Consider the following 19,259-nt stretch of genomic DNA (forward strand, 5'->3'; position numbering starts at 1 on the left):
ACAGACATTCCAAAATACGTTGTCTGTGTCTAAAAGATGTGTTACCTAATGAAATAACACATACACAGCTCTCAACACATCCTTTGTGAACTTTTATGGATTAGCTTTGCAAACACATGCTGCCAATGCCTCATCTCCATTGTGTGGTATACCAGGGACTTTAAGATAGCCTAAGATTTTTCTTCTGAAATCACCAAGTTCAAACAAAAAGGACAGTTTTCCTTCATTATCTTTCACCAAAGTCAAATTCTAAAATGCACAAATAGAAAAGGAATTCTTGGCTAGAGGAGTCATGTGAGAGACATCTTCCAGAAACACATGGCCTGGGAAGCTTCAGAGCCTTGGCAGACTGCAAACCTTTACTACTTTCTATTAATAATCCAGGTCCAAGTGCCTGTAAGGAGCCAGGACCTACTTGTGAGATGAGGACTTAGCTCAGAATTTGAATGTTTTCCAACAAACACTCTCATAATAGCAGGTACCTTCTCCAGACACCAGATTTCTCTGGTTAGCACAAACGTCATTGTCTAAGGGGACACTGGAGAATCTTCTAGAAAGCAGACCTGATGAGTTCCTTTAGTAACATGTGAAAAACACATTAGCTGGCTATTTTGTCCGTCTGGGATACTGTTGATCTACATGGAAGGTTTAACATCTGGTCTTTGGCTACTTAAGCCAAGTTAAAACAAGAGGGTATACAATATAGCATGTTGTTACTAAAACATCTAGATATTTTGGGTATGATTTAAAGTCAAACAATGACAGAAGGTACTTCAATGTTCCCTAAAAGCTACTGTATTGAAGCCTTGGTCTGAGGATGGCAGTTTTCTAAGGCATAGCTTTTGAGAAGTGATGAAGGCTTTCTCCTCATGAATGCATTATTTTAGCAATGGATGCCTGGATTAGTGGGCTACTTTGAAATGACAGAAACTCTTGCAGGTAGGACCCAGAAAGAGGAAAAGGATCATAGAAGTCGTGCCCTTGAAGGGTGTAGATTTTCTTTAGCCCCTGTGTCTTTTGTCCTTTCTCTTGGGCCTTGTAATGAGGTGAGCAGTTCTCCCTATCACACCTTCTCCACCATGTTTTTCTGTCTCACCACAGGCGCACGGTGAGAAAGTTGAGCAACCCTGGGCTATAATCTCGGAAATTGTGGGAATCTACCTTTCCTTCCCTGGCCTGGCCACTCTTCAAAGCCATTTCACAGTGATGTAACTCTCACACTAAGAGGGTAGAACCTTAGCTTATACCTATTAAACCAGGTTCATATTTCTTCCATCTGTTTGTTTGAAACCCCTTTCTGGTGAAACACTGGGATATAACAGTATGTCTGTAGGTGTTACTATAACTTTATGCCCTAATCTAGGCTAGCTTAACTTTCCAAGGGTCAGTGATCCTATCAGTGAAGTTAAATAGTGTAGCAAGATAACCCAAAACTGTCTATGAAAAACAATAACCAATCTGGCAGAGTGTTATTTAGAGTGTTAGTTTATCAATGTTTTGGTTCTCAGAGAAGTAGGAGTAAACTAGGATGCGATTTGAAAATGCATCACGAGACACAAGGTATCTCAGAACTCGAAGAGATGCCCAGCTACAATTTCCAACCTAACTCTGGAGACACTGATAGAAAATCCTTTAGAGAAGCAAAGACAATAGTAGACACAGAACAGCATGGCTAGGTGACTCCTCAAACACTGTCATTTATCTGACACAGAAAACTGTGTTGTCAAACATGACAGAAGATGCTAGAAGTGAAATAGACACATCTTATAAGATTCCACTTTGAAAGGCAGATTTTTAGAGCCATGTAATTAATCTGCTATTAGCTTTGATTAAAGGAAGTAAAGGGATCAATGTCTAAGAAACAGGATCAGACAGGCCTTTCTGACACAGGAGAAGACAGTGACAGGGGAAAAGATGCAGACAGGTGAAAACATTCCTTGCTTGTTCCCATCTACTGTCCCCCTATTTCTACAGTGCTAAACACATGGAGAGTAAGCAAAACATACCCCACTTTATTCACATTCATTTCTGTTCATAGAGAGAAAGTGTTGCTACACTTCTGCCACTGATAAATATGTTTTAATCTTCCTACAGGCAGTGTTGAGCTTCTTTCTAGCAATTATTTCTGAGTCTTTAGGGATGAATTAATTTATAAGAAGCCTTTAAAGTGTGCTAACAGACAATATCAAAACTAGATGGTGGTATCCACTTTTTCCAGAAGATGCAGTGACCCACAACGTGCAAGGAGGTTAAATAAGAAAATAACCCAACAAATTACAGTTCAGAATCTTGAAATGAAATGAAAGACCAAAGGAAACTATACCCCCCCACACACACACATTCAGGGTGTTTACAACTTAAAAACAAAGCCTCCTATGGGTAAAATGAACCAAATGAACTTCCATGCCCACCTGCTTCTCTCCACTTGGCTTTTTGTGGTTCAGCAGCAGCTCCACAGCTCCAACCACCTCCTTTCTGATGGCATGAAGCAGCGCATCACCAACATAGACGTTGAAACTTAGCAGTAGTTCAATCAGCTCCAGGTTCTCATTTTCAATGGCGATGAGAAGAGCAGTCCTTCCAAGGGGGTCAATGCAGTTGATGTTGATCTTAAAATAAATCTCTGCTTCCTCAAGCGATTTCTTGACACTTGCATAGTCCCCCTTTTCCACTGCATTCAAGTAGGCTTTTTCTGATGGTGAGAGTTCAGACTCTGCTCTGACAATCCTCAGGGGGATGCGGTCTCTGTAGGGGGCGTTGACATTTCTTTTGTAATAGAACTGAGCCATGCTTTAGGCCATGCTAGTCCATCATCTCTGGAAGCACACTGGAAGCACACACAGAAAACAAACTGTGAGTATTGGCACACCTCCAAGGTGTCACACATGCTATCAGACACGCAAGCATTACTGACAACCACAGTGTCCCTACCAATGGCTAAAAGATGCTTTCCCTTAGGTTAGGGAAATCGATATTGACTCTGTTGTCTACAAAGGAGAAGTTAACATTTATTTTTTTAATGTCATTATATGTGCACCTGTGAGAGTTTGTGTGCAACACACACACACACGCACATGCAGCTGTTCACAGAGGACATAAGAGGGCATTGGAGTCTCTACAGCTGTGGTTACAAACTGTCATGAGTGGCCATGCAGGTGCTGGGAGCTAAGCTCAGGCCCTCTGTAAGGGCAGCCAATGCTCTTAACCACCCAACCATCTTTTCATACCCAACAATATCTAATCTACGAATATAGGTTATCTTAAAATTTGCAAGTAACATTTTGTAGAGACTTCAGCTGGAGATTTTGAGATATTATTTGCATATATATTTGCATACACCCATATATTTGTGTATATGTGCATGTATACACATATGTACATTTGTGCAAAGCACTTTAAAAATTTGAAGTCATGCCTTTAGGGTCCCATCAGGAATTCTCAAATGTACCATTCACTGTGAGTTTTGCTGATCATGAAGCTGCTGGTTGGTATTTGTAGGTTAATCATTGTATGAGTAAATGAGCTTAATCTGAATAGTGCTTTAGCCATAGATTAAAAGTCTTTGCACTAACAACTATGTCCACATTTTAAGAGACTTTTTAAAAAATTTTAGTTCTAAGTGTGTGTGTGTGTGTGTGTGTGTGTGTGTGTGTAGTATGTGCACAAGAGTAAAGCTGGCTACAGAGGTCAAAAGAGAGCACTGGATCCCTTGGAGCTATCTGTGTGTCATCCAACATAGATGCTAGGAACTGAACTCAAGTTCTCTGGAAGAGCAGAAAGTAACCTTAACTGCTGAGCCATATCTCAAGTCCCAAATATGAGCACATTTAACAGCTTTCAGCTTGAGAAAATGAGTTGTTTGCATATAGCTTCATTCTATTGGTGATTTCAATAATTATGTAATTAAGTTTCAACTTCTGGCCTCTAGACTATTCATCATGAATTCTCTAATATCTAGGTAGAAGATAATACCTAAGATCATGATTTTATAACTTGCAGCTGTTTAGAATGCTAGAATTTTCCTCAGGTATCTCCATAGACTAAGACATTTGGTGTGTCACATTTATTAATTATATTATTATATATTTCATATATTATATTAATAATATTATTATACACACAAATTAGTTAAGTAAAGCCTGAGCATAATTTAATCATTCTGAGGATGTTTTGACTTGTTCTTAAATAAGAGAAGAATCCTTTCTATTACATAAGGCTTCATTATTCTTCTAGTATATTGAAAACATCTACAAATAAAAGTTTTATGGTTCCATCTCTCTCTAATTTTAAGGATCTGTTTTTGAAGACCCATTTTCATAGGGGTGTCATTATTAAAATGTTTGCCTTTGTAGAGGGGGTGAGCCATTTATTTCCTCAGGGGCTCTTTCACAACCTGAAGTTAGTATGCAAAAAGCCTGGGATCAATGCCACAGGCTTCACATGATAATTCTGCCTGGACCACAGCCCACATGTTTCCTACTAGTAGCATCAGCATTCCTGTTCTGTTTCCATGGTGTACAAATTTTTGTTATCTCGTTTTGTCCTCATACACAATACTTAGGAAAATATACATTTTCCTGTATGTTCCTGGGTTAAATGTTTCTTATAAGATCATACATTTTTGCTAAGAAGGTAAACACAGGTAAAATTAAAATACAAGTAAATTACACATGTGCATGTTACAAGAAAAATCTCTACAAATAATAATTCATCAAGATTGGGAACAGGTCAAAAGAATTGAAAACAATTTCATTCCATTTCTTTTTTTATGACTACTAATAATGCTATGAATAAAAAAAATGAGGGTCTACATTTTACTTCTCATTTCAAAAATACCAATAATATTCCAGTGAACAGAACATCAGGTATTGGAGAATCTGGAGACCGGGAGGTGGGGGGGGGCAGAAGAAAGAAGTTAGTTTTAATTAAAATTTGTTTCATTGAGTCTAGTTAACTTCCATAAACAGAATTCACGCAAAGTGCAATTTAAAGTGATACTATCCTGAGAGAAAAATACTGTATTTCAGAGACAAAGTGAATGTAAGGTATCTAAGAAAACCTGTTTATATATCCATAGCAGGAGAAAATCAACACAGAACAAAGAAGAGTAAAAAAATAAGAATCGCCGGGCTGTGGTGGTGCCCTTCCTTAATCCCAGCACTCAGGAGGCAGAGGCAGGTGGATCTCAGGCCAGCCTGATCTACAGAGCGAGTTCCAGGACAGCCAGGACTACACGGAGAGAAACCCTGTCTGGAAAAAAAATAAAAAGTTAAGAATCAAACTCAAACTAAGTGCCTAGAAAGGTCTTTTATCTTTAAAGCTCTTGAATAAAAATAAAGTATATATAATAACTTCCATGAAGAGTGCTGGGCATGTCTGAAATTAAAGTTTACATACGCTAGATAAAGATCGAATAATTAAGGAGGGATATTGGGCCATACAAGGCAAGGCTCCGCTGCTAAACCCTTAATGAACAAGGAAATGATGTATGTTTGCAATCCTGCAATGTGGCCTTGTTGTTACTGGAGACCACTGTGCGGACACAGGAGCAGGCAGGGAGCAGGTAAGGCTGATGGGCTCCTGAGGAACCATGCTTATCAGCAACTGCAGCAGCGTCACTCAATGGGAAGTCTGTAGAAGAACAGGGCACTGAGAGCAAAAATACCTTTACCAAAGACGTTGGTAAGTGCCTGGCATGGTCTCACATCCTCAAGATGAATTTTCTAGAGCAAAAGAAAATTCTCCTCCTCAAGATTACAGAACTTGGAGATCCTCTTTTTTTTTTTCAATGTTGTTTATAAATGAAACAATTCTTCATCGTTCCGGGTTTCAAAGAAGGAGAGAGCAGATGAGGATTAATAGATAAAAACTTAAATCCCACAGTGTGGTTTTGACTGAACCTAAAATTCATTTGTCTTAGGTAAGTTAGAAGATTTAAGGGCAAAATAGAAAGAGATGTGATTTGACATTAATATGAAAAAATTGCAACCATAATTAGACAGCATAAATGTGCACAAGGAAAGAAATTCTAGATATTCAGGGTTCTGAATGCTTGCTCCCTGAAGGACCTACATCCTTCTGCAGAGGAATGAAAAAAAATGTGAGTTTCAGGTAAGACCAAGGAAATGCACAGATATCACTATTTTCAATTAATATTGCAAAGGGCAACATGGATATTCACCATTTAGATACATGTTTACAAATGTGATCCCGTGCTGTAAGTAGAGAGTCCATGGGGATGTGCCACTATACTTAGAAGAGTACACTATACGTAGGAATTTGTTATGAAATAGCAACAGCAGTAAAAAAAAATCCACTTTACTAACTAAAGCATTATGATACCCCAGGATTTTAAAGAGAGAAATAAAGATTACACTTACTTTTAAACTTGAAGACTCTTAGGATTTAATATGGAGCAAACTAGAAGCCAAAAACTGAATGCAATTTTACTTCTTGCACAAAGAAACATAGTCAGAAATGATGGGGTTTTTTTAGCTGTCTTATAAACCTGGGGATGTCTTTCAGAAGCATATGTGGCAAAGGTTAGACATCCATGCTGAGAGTTAAAACACGTGCATTAATTTCCCCTTTCCCTCAAGTTACAAAACTGTTCTTTGTCTTACTCACTCCAGCAATAAATCCTGCTGTTTCCATCCATTCGCATTTTCCTAAGTCCTAACCTTCACCGCACTCTGCTGCACTGTGTTCTGGACCATGCTTCTCTAATGCTCCATTTTCTGTACCAGCGTGACCTCTCCCATTGGCCCTCTGCTAATTGTATAATGTTCAAATGCTGATGTTGCCATGGCTATTCCTCCCTCTGTCAATCCCCTTATTCTTCTCCCACGTCATTCATTAAAATTTTCCAGGAAATACAAACATTCGCTATAAAATACACTGTCATGCCATACCTGTCCATTATTTTCTAGGGCAGGTTTGCCCAGTGGGTAGCTAGTCGTCAGTCATACGTAGCCATCTGCTCATCTCAAGTGGCTTCAAGGGTCATTTGTTCCTATTGGCCAGGTTTCAACTCTCAGTAGCGTTCCTTCTCTGTAATGCCAGCTAACTTTATTACTTTGTCTCCTGTCGCTTTTTAGATGGATGGGCCTTACTAACAATCTCACCGATGCCCACAACACCACAGGCTTACTCTGCCAAAGATGCCTGTCTGGGTACACCATTCTGCCACTGACAATCCCTGGAAGGTAAACTTCGTTGACAAAAAAACCCTAATTTATTATGTTGATCCCCCACCTCCAACCAAGTTTTGAAGATCACCTACAGTAAACCCTATTTTTGTACTAACAAGAAGCCAAACTACTTGGCTACTGTAACCCCCGCTGCTTTTCCCAACGTGGCCATCGTTCTTCCATTTGAGTCCCTTGCAACTTCTGTCAAGTTGGAAAACATTAACTAGAGAGTACCTCAGCCTCTGGGGATTCTCCTTTTCTCTGTCTTCAAGTGGGACAATGTGACTCTTTCTTTGAATGTGTGCTTCACAAACCTTGTGGGTCCCTGAAGCTTATGGCTGTCCCTACTGATGAGCATATAGATTATGACCCATAGCTTTGCATCAATGCCCATTATTCGTTGAATCAGTGAAGTTCCCTGTATGTTTTTAAAGATATTATTCTGTCATTTTAAGGTAATTAAATGGTCAAATGATTTTAACCACTTGCCTACAGTTGGTTTAGCACTATCAGCCAACAGCTAGGAAGCTGTTTGCACAAAATACTTTCTTTTTTAAAATAAATATATTGCTCTTCTCTGCATATTTTTCTCCCAAGCTCTTATTAATTATATCCAGAACTATAATTATGACACATGAATTAAGATGTGTGTAGCTCTTCATTCTGGAAGACACAGCTCATCTCAATGGCCTAAACTCCTCAGGAGGGAATAAGATTTTTGTTGTTTGTTGGTCTTTGGAGAGGAACATGAGGACAGAGGGAGAAAGATAAAATATTGCAGGAAAGAATATGAATATTTTATATAGAAGTAGAATTAATGTACCAAATGACAGGAAACTAAGAAGTATGTTAATCTCTAAAAAAATATGAGAAGATAAAGAGGAAAATTTGGGGAGTAAGAAATCACTAAGAAATGATAAATTCAAAAAGAAATGAAGAGAGAAAGAAGGAAAGAAAGGAATGAAAGAAGAAAGAAGGAAAGAAAGGAATGAAAGAAGAAAGAAGGAAAGAAAGAAGGAAGGAAGGAAGGAAGGAAGGAAGGAAGGAAGGAAGGAAGGAAGGAAGGAAGGAAGGAAGGAAGGAATCCTATCATGGAGAACAGAGGGAGTCTGGTATCAGTTCTTGGAAGTCTCTCAGTTTGTAAGAAATAGAATTTAACAGGAAGTAAGATAAGAAATTAAGTGACAACTTATACAGAAGGAGATGCAGAATGAAGAACTGAAATAATGGAGAGCAGACCATATTTGGTGTACTAATGGCCAATACTTTCATAATTATTACAAAAGTTGCTCATATTAAAATAGACCAGAGAGGATAAGATCCACACGTGGGGTTCATAAGTACAGCTCCCAGTAAACAGAGCTGTCAAAAGGAAAAGCAGGTCCCTGTAAGAACTACAACCACCTACCTGCTTGAGTAGGATTAGACATGGCAATACTAATTAGCTCTTTGTCCAGAGAAACACTGCCAAGGAAACAAAAATTATAAAACAAATGACCAGTGCTTCATTGCTCAAATAAATTCTTGCATATATGTGTATCTAAGTTGGAGTTCTCCTTACCCATTCAGTCACCCTGCTAAATAACTATTTACTTTTCAAAACTCTTTTCAATATTTCCATCTTGTTAAATACTCAACCCTAAACCATTATGTCACAAATTTCCCAGTCCCAATAAATGTCTGTTCTGGGTAGTTATTTTTTATCAATTTGATTCAATTGAGAGCTATCCAAGAAGAGGGAACCACAGTTAAGAAAATAGCCCATAAGACTGGCCTGCAGGCAAGCCTGTGGAGCATTTCCTTGGTTAATGATTGATGAGGGAGGACCCAGATCATTGTGGGTGGTGCCACCCATGGGAAGGTGGTCCTGGATTGTATATGAAAGCAGGTTGATGAGTTTTTACTAAAACTATTGAAATGTGGAAAAATAAAATTATTCTCATGCATATTGAGATTGGTCAACTTTTCTGCTCAAAGACCAGAGAAACGAGCCCACTTCAGGGGAAGGACACGCGAGGAAAAGTAAGACACTGTTCTGTTACTTAAATAGTCAGTGTATTTTTGTGTAATTTAACCATAGATACAGTCATAATGCTAAGAAGATGACGTCTGCTGTGAGATTGCATCTTCTACATATGACATGAGAACCGCTCCCATGAAATCTCAACAATATGGTCACCTAAACAAGACTTGCACAATGACAACACCAGCGGACTTGCCAGTGTGGATGAGGGAAACTTCACAAAGCCCCACCCCTTGATAGAGAGCTGCTAAAAACCCATGGCTTCTGAGAAAGGGACTCTGTCTTCTTCAGGACTGAATGTTTGATAGGTTATCCAATGCCAAGTTAGTAAGCCCTAAATGCATACTAACAGCACTAAATGGGCTCTGTCGGCTGTAGTGTGAATGTAGTGTGTGTGTGTGTGTGTGTGTGTGTGTGTGTGTGTGTAATTATAAGCATCATGAATTTGAGAAGGAGTGGGGGAAGAGGAGGAGTTGGAGGGGCATGTAAATGATATCAATATAGTACTCATGTATGAAATGTAATGTTCAATATTTGTTGAAGGGATGGAATATATATTGACCATCTGTATGTAAAGATTTGTACATTAGGCACGGACAGTACTCAGTGAATCAGAGCAAACTTACATTCCTGGAGCTTATGGCTCTTGGGAGGAACTCAGAAATACTAAGCACAGTCATTATAAATTTTGACATGACTTTAATGAAAAAAAAACTGGTAAGATGAAATAGAAAAAATATGGCAGAAAGACAGACACAGAGCTGTTAGGTGGGGCAGATGGTGGTAGTCTATGTGAAGAGGAGAGATAACGTATCTAAACCGTGTGAACAATTCATAGACAAGGGAAATGGAGGCATGAGGAACATAATGTATTCTAAGTTATGGCGAGGGGCGGAAGAGACAGTCGCAGACGATCAGGTGGACGTGGGAACTCATTCCAAACCTAATGACAACTGCAGAAAGTTGATGGATGTCATCATTCAACTTCTGATTTTGAAAGTCATTCACACCCCTAATTGATTAGGGACTGTGCATGAATGGAGGCATGGAGATCATCTGCCATGACCCTACTGCATGCTGCTTTGGGTCTACAGGAATGTGGAAACATGCACCCCAAAATGTAGAGTGCAAAACTCACAGACTCGAAGAAAGTACATCATCCACAGAAATTTAGATGCCTGCTTCTGATTTATGACTTTATTGATATTTTATCTATTCTCTAAGTATGTATATTTTAATCAACTTTAACTTTTTGCTTCCTATTCTCTACTAGTTCTCATAATTTTGTAGACTTTGAAAATTTCCAGGAATATATCTATATAGTTTTAAAACAATAATATGCATAATTATTTTCCTTTAGTAATAACTTTAGTGCTCTAGAAACTAATTAATAACTCCACAAGTGACCACTTTCTAGGGACTTTTAGTACTGGTTACAAAGCACAAATAACATTAAGAAAACATACTGAGAAGAAATGCTGGTAGAACACACTCTCTAAGTACAAGATGAGACAAAGACACATAAAATAACTTCCTCCAGGAACAACTTATTCTATGACACAGTATAATCAAAATGAATCGCTACATTCAGATCATGTGAACAACAGCTGATCCCTAGTTTTGTGTGTGTGTGTGTGTGTGTGTGTGTGTGTGTGTGTGTGTGTGTGTGGTGTCATGGGTTAGAACTCATGATGAGTCTTTATCCAAAACAGAAGGAAATAAATTCTTATAGTAAGGAAGAGTAACATAAAATGCCTAGATTTGGATGCACACATATAATTTGTATAAATATATATTGCTATACAATGACAGCACTTGGGCCATTTAAAAGATGCTTGGAGAAGTGAGGTGAAGATTCCATGTTTCTTAATTGTTGTTGGTAGCAGAGGAAACATCAGCCTGGCGATGTAAACAGAATAATGATGTCGGAATAACTGGCCAGCAGTTTTGGGAATTGTTAATCTGTAGGGCCACTGCAAACGTGTTCTACATGGGCTTGCAGTTAAATGCTGGAAGGAACAAAGTGACAGGATAGGCAAACAGCAGTTTCTCCTGTTGATACGAAAGGGCATTCTGCAGAAAAGCAAGAAAAACAAAAAAGATTCTGAGAGACTCGGGAGAGGCATACACACCATTTAAAAATTCTTAGGACTGTATTAAAATTTCACACATAGAGTTAATATTTAAAGATAAGGAATTATTTAAGATGAAATTGACAGACAAATTTACTCAACTGAAAAGAAAAAAGTCACCCACTCAAGTAGCAAAATTAATAGCTCCCTCAGAGAAAAGGCAATGCAAACAGGGAATGTCATTTGGAAAGTCTTTCAGCTTCACTGATCTCCAAAGTCTGGGAAGTTTATCAATAAGATAAAATACGGTGCATCTGAAATGTGCTCAAATTACAGACAAAAAGAACACCCAGTACCAGGAGGAACGGAGTGGACACACTTCCCTCGTAAACACTGGCAGGGCTTGCCACTGAAAAACAAACAGAAATGTGGGTATTGGTCTTTTGAAAGGTTCAACTTGTTTACCTGGAATACTTTCCTTCCACGAATCTGCTCTACAATTACATTTTACGAGGCAGGCGGTGCATGCACCAAATAAATGGGAATGTTATTTACTGTTGGAAAAAAAAACAGAGATCAAAAGTACTAAATCACCAGCTAGTCAAACCACACATTGAATACAGATTTAATGAAATGTCTTCAAATAGGGCCTGGAGAGATGCCCAGTTGGTAAAAATGTGTGTTGTTCTTGCAGAGGGCCCACGTTAAATTATAAGCACCCGCATCTCATGGCTCATAACTGCCAGTCTCAAGAGAACCCACGCCCTCTTCTGAGGGTACCTGTACTTGTGGACATATACCACATGAAGACACATGCCCATGCACACAATTAAATGTAAAAATGAATATTGGAAAAGTATCTTCAGATATTAAAATAATGTGTGTTATATATTTTTACTATCACAATGAAAGAATTCTACCATGATAAATGGTAATTGTGAATCAAATTTTAAAGACATCCATGACAACAAAAAAAGCCTATATTAAGAAGGCTGTAACTACATTACACTAGTTAAGTATGGTTACTTTCCTATGGGTAATTAGTGACACTGGTTTTGATATTTAAATATTATAATTAAAATACAATACATTTCAGCAAACACTTTTAGTCACAAATAGTTTGCTTTGTTGAACGAAACTCTTATCTAAGCTTAATTCTTAGCATCACTCTTGTGCTGAAACGGTATTTGACTTGTTTTTCGTGGCATTAAACGCTACAAACCAAGCAAATAAGTTACAGTTGTAAAGTCAACATTCTCCAACACAACCAAGAGATGTAGCAAAAGACAAGGAAAAGAGAAATGTCAGCACACTTAAAAAGATGGCTATCAGAGTAGTAGCAGTTTGTCTGAGCAAAACATTTAAAGCATTAAAGAAAGCATAAAACAGGCCAGGAAGTGGTGGCACACACCTTTAATCATGGCACTTGGGAGGCATGGCAGGTGAATCTCTGTGAGTTCAAGGCCAGCCTGGTCTACAGGACAGCCAGGGCTATTACACAGAGAAACCTTATCTCGAAACACCATAAACCAAAAAACAAACAGAGCCTAAAGCATTAATGATAAATTAGAAGGGCCAACTAAATGATGTTAACTAAGCTCTGAAAAACCATAGTTGTCAATCCAGATTAGCAAAATTATGTATTAAAATTAAAGTAGTAATAAAATTTCCCATCTTACCAACAAAACCCAGTAGGTATACAAACTAAACAATATACATCTGGATGATGATAACTGGGTCAAAAAAGAAATCAGGAAGGAAATTAAACATTACTAGAACTGAGTGAAAATCATTGAAAAACAACAAATCTGCTTGGTTGAGGCACGACGAAGGCCGTGCTGACAGGGAAGCTTACAGCTGTTTTATTGGGGGGAGGGAAGTTGCAGGGGCAGAGGGTGGGTTCCGAGGGGACTGGAAATGGGTGGGATCAGGAGGCACGATGTCACAGACACAAGGAATGGATAAAAAGAGACTGAAAGACATAATCAGAATCAGTTCTGGACTAATGGAATCTAAATAAAAAATTCGAAGAATCCATGATCTGGGGATTTGGTTCTTTGAAAAGATTAACATGACCAACAAACTTTTACCCAAATTAATCAAAAGAAAAAAAAGAATAATCAGCTTAATGAAACAGAAATGAAGAGGGAGAGATGACCACACATAACAGTAAAATTTAAAAAAAATATTAAGAATACATTTTTAAAACATCTATTTGACTAGCCTGAAAAAAATCTTAAAGAAATTAATCAATTCTAGATGCCTAGAATATACCAAAATTAAACCAAGGTAAATTAATAATTTAAACAGATCTAGAATCAGCAATGAGATTGACATTGTTCTAAAAAGTCTCCCAACCCTAAAAAGCCCAGGTCCAGATGGATTTACTGCATAATTATACCAAAACTTCAAAGAAGTCACACTAATGTTATTTATATTATTCTTAAAAAAGGCTTCCAGCTACTTTCATGAAGTCAGTATTACTCTGACACCCAAACCAGATAAAGACACAACAGATAAAAGATGTGAAAGCAAAATACAGACACATCAAATACAAGATCACATCACAAAGGTCACTCATCAGGACAACACTGTCTTTATACCAGAGATGTGGGGGTAGTTCAATATAAATAAATCAATAAATATTGCCCATCACATAAACTGACTCAATGAAGAAACTGCATGATGATCTCATATGACCCAAAAACAAAATGAACCCTTTGATGAAATCCATAGAGTTTCAAGGGATGGAGGAACACAATCCAAAACTCCAAGTGTTCCTACTAAGACTGGGAACAAGTCAAGAGTGTCTCTCTATCTACTCCTACCCAACGCAGTGCTTGAAGTCTTAGCCAAAGCAAAGACAAGAGATGGAAATAAAACATAGACAAATAGGAAAGGAAGAAGTTAGAGTGTTTGAGATGATGTGATAAATACAAGAGACACTAAGGACTCCACCAAAAAACTCTTAGAGCCAATAAATACTTTCAACAAAATCTGGATACACTATTAATATGCACAAACCAGTAGTCTTGTATGTGCCAATGATAAGCTTAATAAGAAATCAGAGAAACAATTATATTTACTACACATACACACACACACACACACACACACACACACACACACACCACACACACACCTGGGAATGACCTAATAAAGGAAGTGAAGGGCCTTTACAATGCAAACTTTAAGACATGGAAGAAATAAACTGAGGAGACACCACAGATAGAACTCTGTGCTCATGGGTCAGAAGAATTGATAATGGGAAGCAATAAAAATATTCAGTGCAACCTTTCTTCACAGACAGAAAAACAATCAAATAATTAAAATGAAACACAAAAGTCTAAGGGCAATCAAAGCGATCTTGAAAAAAGAACACTTCAAAAAGCATCACTTTAATACCTGAATTACAATTCTACTGCAGAGCTATAGTAGTCAAAACAGCTTGGTACTGACACAAAAACAGACATGTACATTAATGGAACAGAGTAGAGAACCCAGATATATTCCATCCAATTTCAGAACTTTGACAAATGTACCAAAAATATACATTGGGAAAAATGTAGTGTTTTCAACAAGTGGTGCAGGGAAACCTGGATGCAGAAAAACGAGAGTAGATCCTCACCTCCCACCTTACACAAAACTCAACTCCAAATGGATCAAGGGCTTCAACATGAGGCCTAATGCCCTTAAACGTCTAGAGGGAAAACTATGGAGTAGATTTATACCTTACAGGCACAGGTGAGGACATTCTGAATGAGACTTTGGTAGCTCAGGAAATAAGACCAACAGTCCACAAATGTTATCTAATGAAACTAAAAGCTTCAATACAACAAAGGACACTATAAGTGGAGTGAAGGTGCATTCCACGGAGTGGGGAAAATATCCGACAGCTATATATCTGGATTGATTGTGTACAGAGGGTTAGTATCTAAAATATACAAAGAACTCAAAAAAATTAAACACAATCACACACAAATTTAAAACTAGGCTGTGAAATGAGACAGAAAGTTCCCCAAAGAAGAAATACAAAGTGTTAGTAAACAGAGTCAATATCTTTAGCCATCAGATTAAAACTGAGTTATGAGTCCATCTAATCCTAGTGAGGAAGATCATCCATCATCTAGAATATAAATGACAACAAATGCTGTCATGCATGTGGGAAAAGAACACTTACACACTGTTGATCTAAATCAGTCTAGAGTGTGCCTTAAAACCTAGAGCTAAAACTACCACATGTAACCCAGCTTCACCACTCCTGTGGAATGGCGTACACACTCTGCTGGCTAGTTTTCCTAGCATTGCGAGGTGCTAATTAAGTTGTTGAGAGAAAAGACATCAATAGTCTTCTCTAGCCCTGGACCCCTTCATGCCACAATACCAACCTGCCAAGGCAAGATCTGTTTACTGGTGTAATTGTGGTGAGATGGTTCCTTCCAACCCGCATCAGTCAACACCTAGGAAGTGACAGAATATGACCCAGAGGATGTGGAAGACGATGCAATATGCTGTCCTTTGGACGTGTCATGGCTGTCGCAAACATGAATTCATGGGAGCTGTTGTTATCTGCACAAAACCCTCACAAGATCAAGTTAGTTAAGATTTTCGGCATGGTGGAACCATCTTTACTAAGACTGAAGGGTGCATGTCATGTGACTTCACCATCTTAAGATGACCTCATGGTCTAAAGCAACAATTATAACAGTTCTACTGAGCTCTCTGCTTATCGTTGTATCCTTCTTTAGTCAAAGGAAACAACAGCAGGTCTCTAAAATATTTTGGATTGATATGAATTTTTACAATTAAATATAATCAAGGTTTACAAATTCTTAAAGTTATAAAAGGTTTACACAGGTTAACAAAAGCTGACTTAGGGGGTTACACTTAACTACTTATGTCTTTGCTAACCCCAAGCTTCTAAAGTAACAGTATATGTTTGGTAAATAATGTATATTTGATAAATTCCTAAGATGTATTCAGGCCCACAGTAATATTTGTCTAGCTTTTTTTGTCTTTTTTTTACTTTGTTACATTTTAGCTATTTGAATAGGTTAAGTCATAAAAAACTGTGATATTCTATAGTGGTATACTATAAAAAGATGAGAAAAGTTCCCTATGGACTGCATTTATGTTTTAAAGTTTATTGCATTTATGGTTTATTTTGATACAGAAGTATCTTCACTAAAACTCAAATTTTAAGAGTCAAACTTTACAGGAATAAAGCTGTAAAAATCCTAACCTTAAAAAAGCTATTAACAAATCAAAAAACAGTTAAAGGTAATTAAGACGGACAATGGTGAGTGAGATAGCTTATAAATAATCAAATTCCTTAATGTGTTCAGAACTACCTACACTTATAGTCATGCTAAGTAACAATGTAACTGATTACAGAAATCAGCCTTATTTAGCTTCCTGTATGTGTTTTGGAAGTTAAGCCTAAAACAAGTAAATAAGGAATACTTAGTAAATAGATGGTCCTCATACTCTTCAGAGATCAGCTGAATGTGGCACTTAAAATGTTTAATAATTATAGAGACAAATGCACCACTCCTAACAGGAACCCAGTGGTCCCAAAAGAAGATAAGGAGCACAAGGACTCCCCCTGAATTGTGGTAATGCTATCCACTGGGGAAACTGCCCCCATGCCTCACCTGCCTCAAGGGCTCTACTCAAACTGTGGACAGCTGAAGACCTGCTGTCGCCAAGGAAGCCATGGAGACAGGAGCCTAGGGCAGTCATGTAGGTAATGGGAAGGTTTCTGTCATTTTAACTGCTGCACAGGCTATTTGAATTATACCTCCATCTATAATTTATCCAACTAGTCTTCTGGATAGAGAAGCGAGTGTTCCTCTATCTAGTGTTCATGCTTTTCGCCCCAAGTCATTCTTGGGCTCTCAAGCTTCTACCGTGACTCAAAGGCCTGAGTCTTTTCGATAATGTAGATTTCAGTACAGACTGCAAATAGTGGTAATGCTAACGTATCTAAAACTTATATCTCTTTTTGTAAATATAAAACAAATTCTTATAAGCCTCAGGGAAACAACTTGAATCCACCTCTCACAGGTCAAACAGACTCCAGATAACTGTCAACCAACAGCCTAAGTTTTCATGTCTATTGCCTATTCCTGAGGGTGAGATCTCTCTCTCCTGGTCTTGGGAGCCCCTCCCTCAACTACCAAAAACATTGGCCTAGAAAGTTTCAAGCTTACACACAAGATAAAATTTTCCCCTAAACTCCTTAACTTTACCTTCTCTCCCAGTCTATCTGTCCCAGCAGACATCAACTGCAGATTGTTCCAGCAACTCCCCAGCTCCAGGTTTTCCCTCAAATTTTGCATCCTGGACCTACCCATAAAATACTTCTTACCAGCTTGTAGGGTGGCATTTACTTTTAAAATTCAGTATCTTCAGGCCTTTGAATGCTTAGTTGATAGGATTAGCCACCCAGGTGACATCATTTTCTGTTAAATCCTCATTTACACTTTAACTAAATCAAACTAATTGCCTTAAATCTGAGGTCCCCTACTCTTCTGTAAGTAGACATATAAGTTGAAGTATTAGAGTAAGGCATGAGAAAGCACCAAGACCTGTACTGTAATATCATTCCCTCCAACTTCAGATGTTCAGCAGCAGTTCTCATACTTACGCTATTTCCCGCTCCTTATTGGAGACTCAGCAGAAAAACTGAAGTGTGAAACTGCTAAAAATTTACCAATACCAATAAATAAAACAACACACCATTCACCACAGCAGCTGGAGAATAGATTTTATAGCTTATATTAAACACCTCTAAACAAGGAAGGAACCATTCCAGGCAGACCGTATGAGATAGTAGAGGGAGTTTTAAAAATTGATAAGACTTAATCCCAGCACTCGAGAGGCAGAAGCAGGTGGGTCTCTGTGAGTCTAAGGCCAGCCTGATCTAAATAATGAGTTTCAGGTCAGCTTCCAAAGCTACACAGATAAACCTGTCTCAAACAACAACAACAACAAAAATGATAGCTTGTCAAAAAGAGAATTCAGCCTTTCTCAGAAATACTATCTTTTGTCATTCATGCTTGATAAAGGCATTTGTGAGGTCGCTACACACCGCAGGAGAATGGAGGAGAGAGAAAACACATTTTTCCCACAGGGATGAGTGGTTACCAATTAGAAAAGGGTAAAAAAAATATAATATACAGAAGGCATTCAGCCTTCTATTAGAAGTAAACAGTTTTCCATATATTCAATCAATGAATGCACAGTAAGTAGTTAGCAGGTGTCTGAACTTATAAAATTCAGAAAGATTAATCAGACATGCCACCTGCTGTGAGGAAACCTGTGCCTCATAGTGGAGCAGTAACAAGAAATTTAACAGGACCCCAATGAACCCTATTGCTATGTAGCAGTGGAAAGGCTAACTAGACTGCCGTGTGGGAAGGGTTGAGCATCCCAAAGGCTCACAGCTCAGGCATGGCAAGCAGGTCAAACTAAGCCTCCAGGGCCAACAGGAACCCTGGCAGAGGTGTGAGGACCATCCTCCTGTTCATCTTATCAATCTTGGATTTCAACATGTTCTAGCTGAACATCACTCCCAAGGATGTAAGCTAAAAGCCAAACATGTCATAACTATGAAGAAAGATAAATGCAAACAGCAGCATTTGTGATGACCAGATGCTGTAGATACGCTTAACACAAGCAGGAAATAGGCTTGGTTCTTTTCTTCTTATTATTTTTTTATTCTATATGTCTGAGTGTTTGGCCTGTAATATATGTCTATGCACACATGCATGCAGTCCTGTCTGAGTCCCCTGGAGTTACGGATGGTTGTGAGCCCCCATGTGGGTTCTGGGAATTGAACCCAGGTCCTGTGGAAGAGCAACCAGGGTTCTAAACCACCGAGCTATCCTTCTCGTCCCTGACTGGATCGGTTCTTGAGGGGAGAGATGAGAAACTTCCAAGGAACTACAACAGTGAATGCAAACACTTGCT

At 38.3% G+C, this 19,259-nt stretch overlaps 1 protein-coding gene across 3 annotated transcripts in view; it reads right to left on the reverse strand.

The window, feature by feature from the left end:
• Positions 1-19,259, reverse strand: part of Trpc4 (transient receptor potential cation channel subfamily C member 4) — a 158,152-nt gene that overhangs the window by 117,130 nt on the left and 21,763 nt on the right. For all 3 annotated transcript variants that reach the window (XM_040754428.1, XM_040754429.1, XM_013118661.3), the window contains exon 2: positions 2,412-2,827. In XM_040754428.1, the coding sequence (XP_040610362.1) occupies positions 2,412-2,789 (378 nt within the window). In that variant the 5' untranslated portion in view covers positions 2,790-2,827. The remainder of the gene's footprint in view (positions 1-2,411; positions 2,828-19,259) is intronic.

The sequence above is a fragment of the Mesocricetus auratus genome, unplaced genomic scaffold (genome assembly GCF_017639785.1).
Source record: "Mesocricetus auratus isolate SY011 unplaced genomic scaffold, BCM_Maur_2.0 Super-Scaffold_100011, whole genome shotgun sequence".
NCBI classification, from domain to species: Eukaryota; Metazoa; Chordata; class Mammalia; order Rodentia; family Cricetidae; genus Mesocricetus; species Mesocricetus auratus.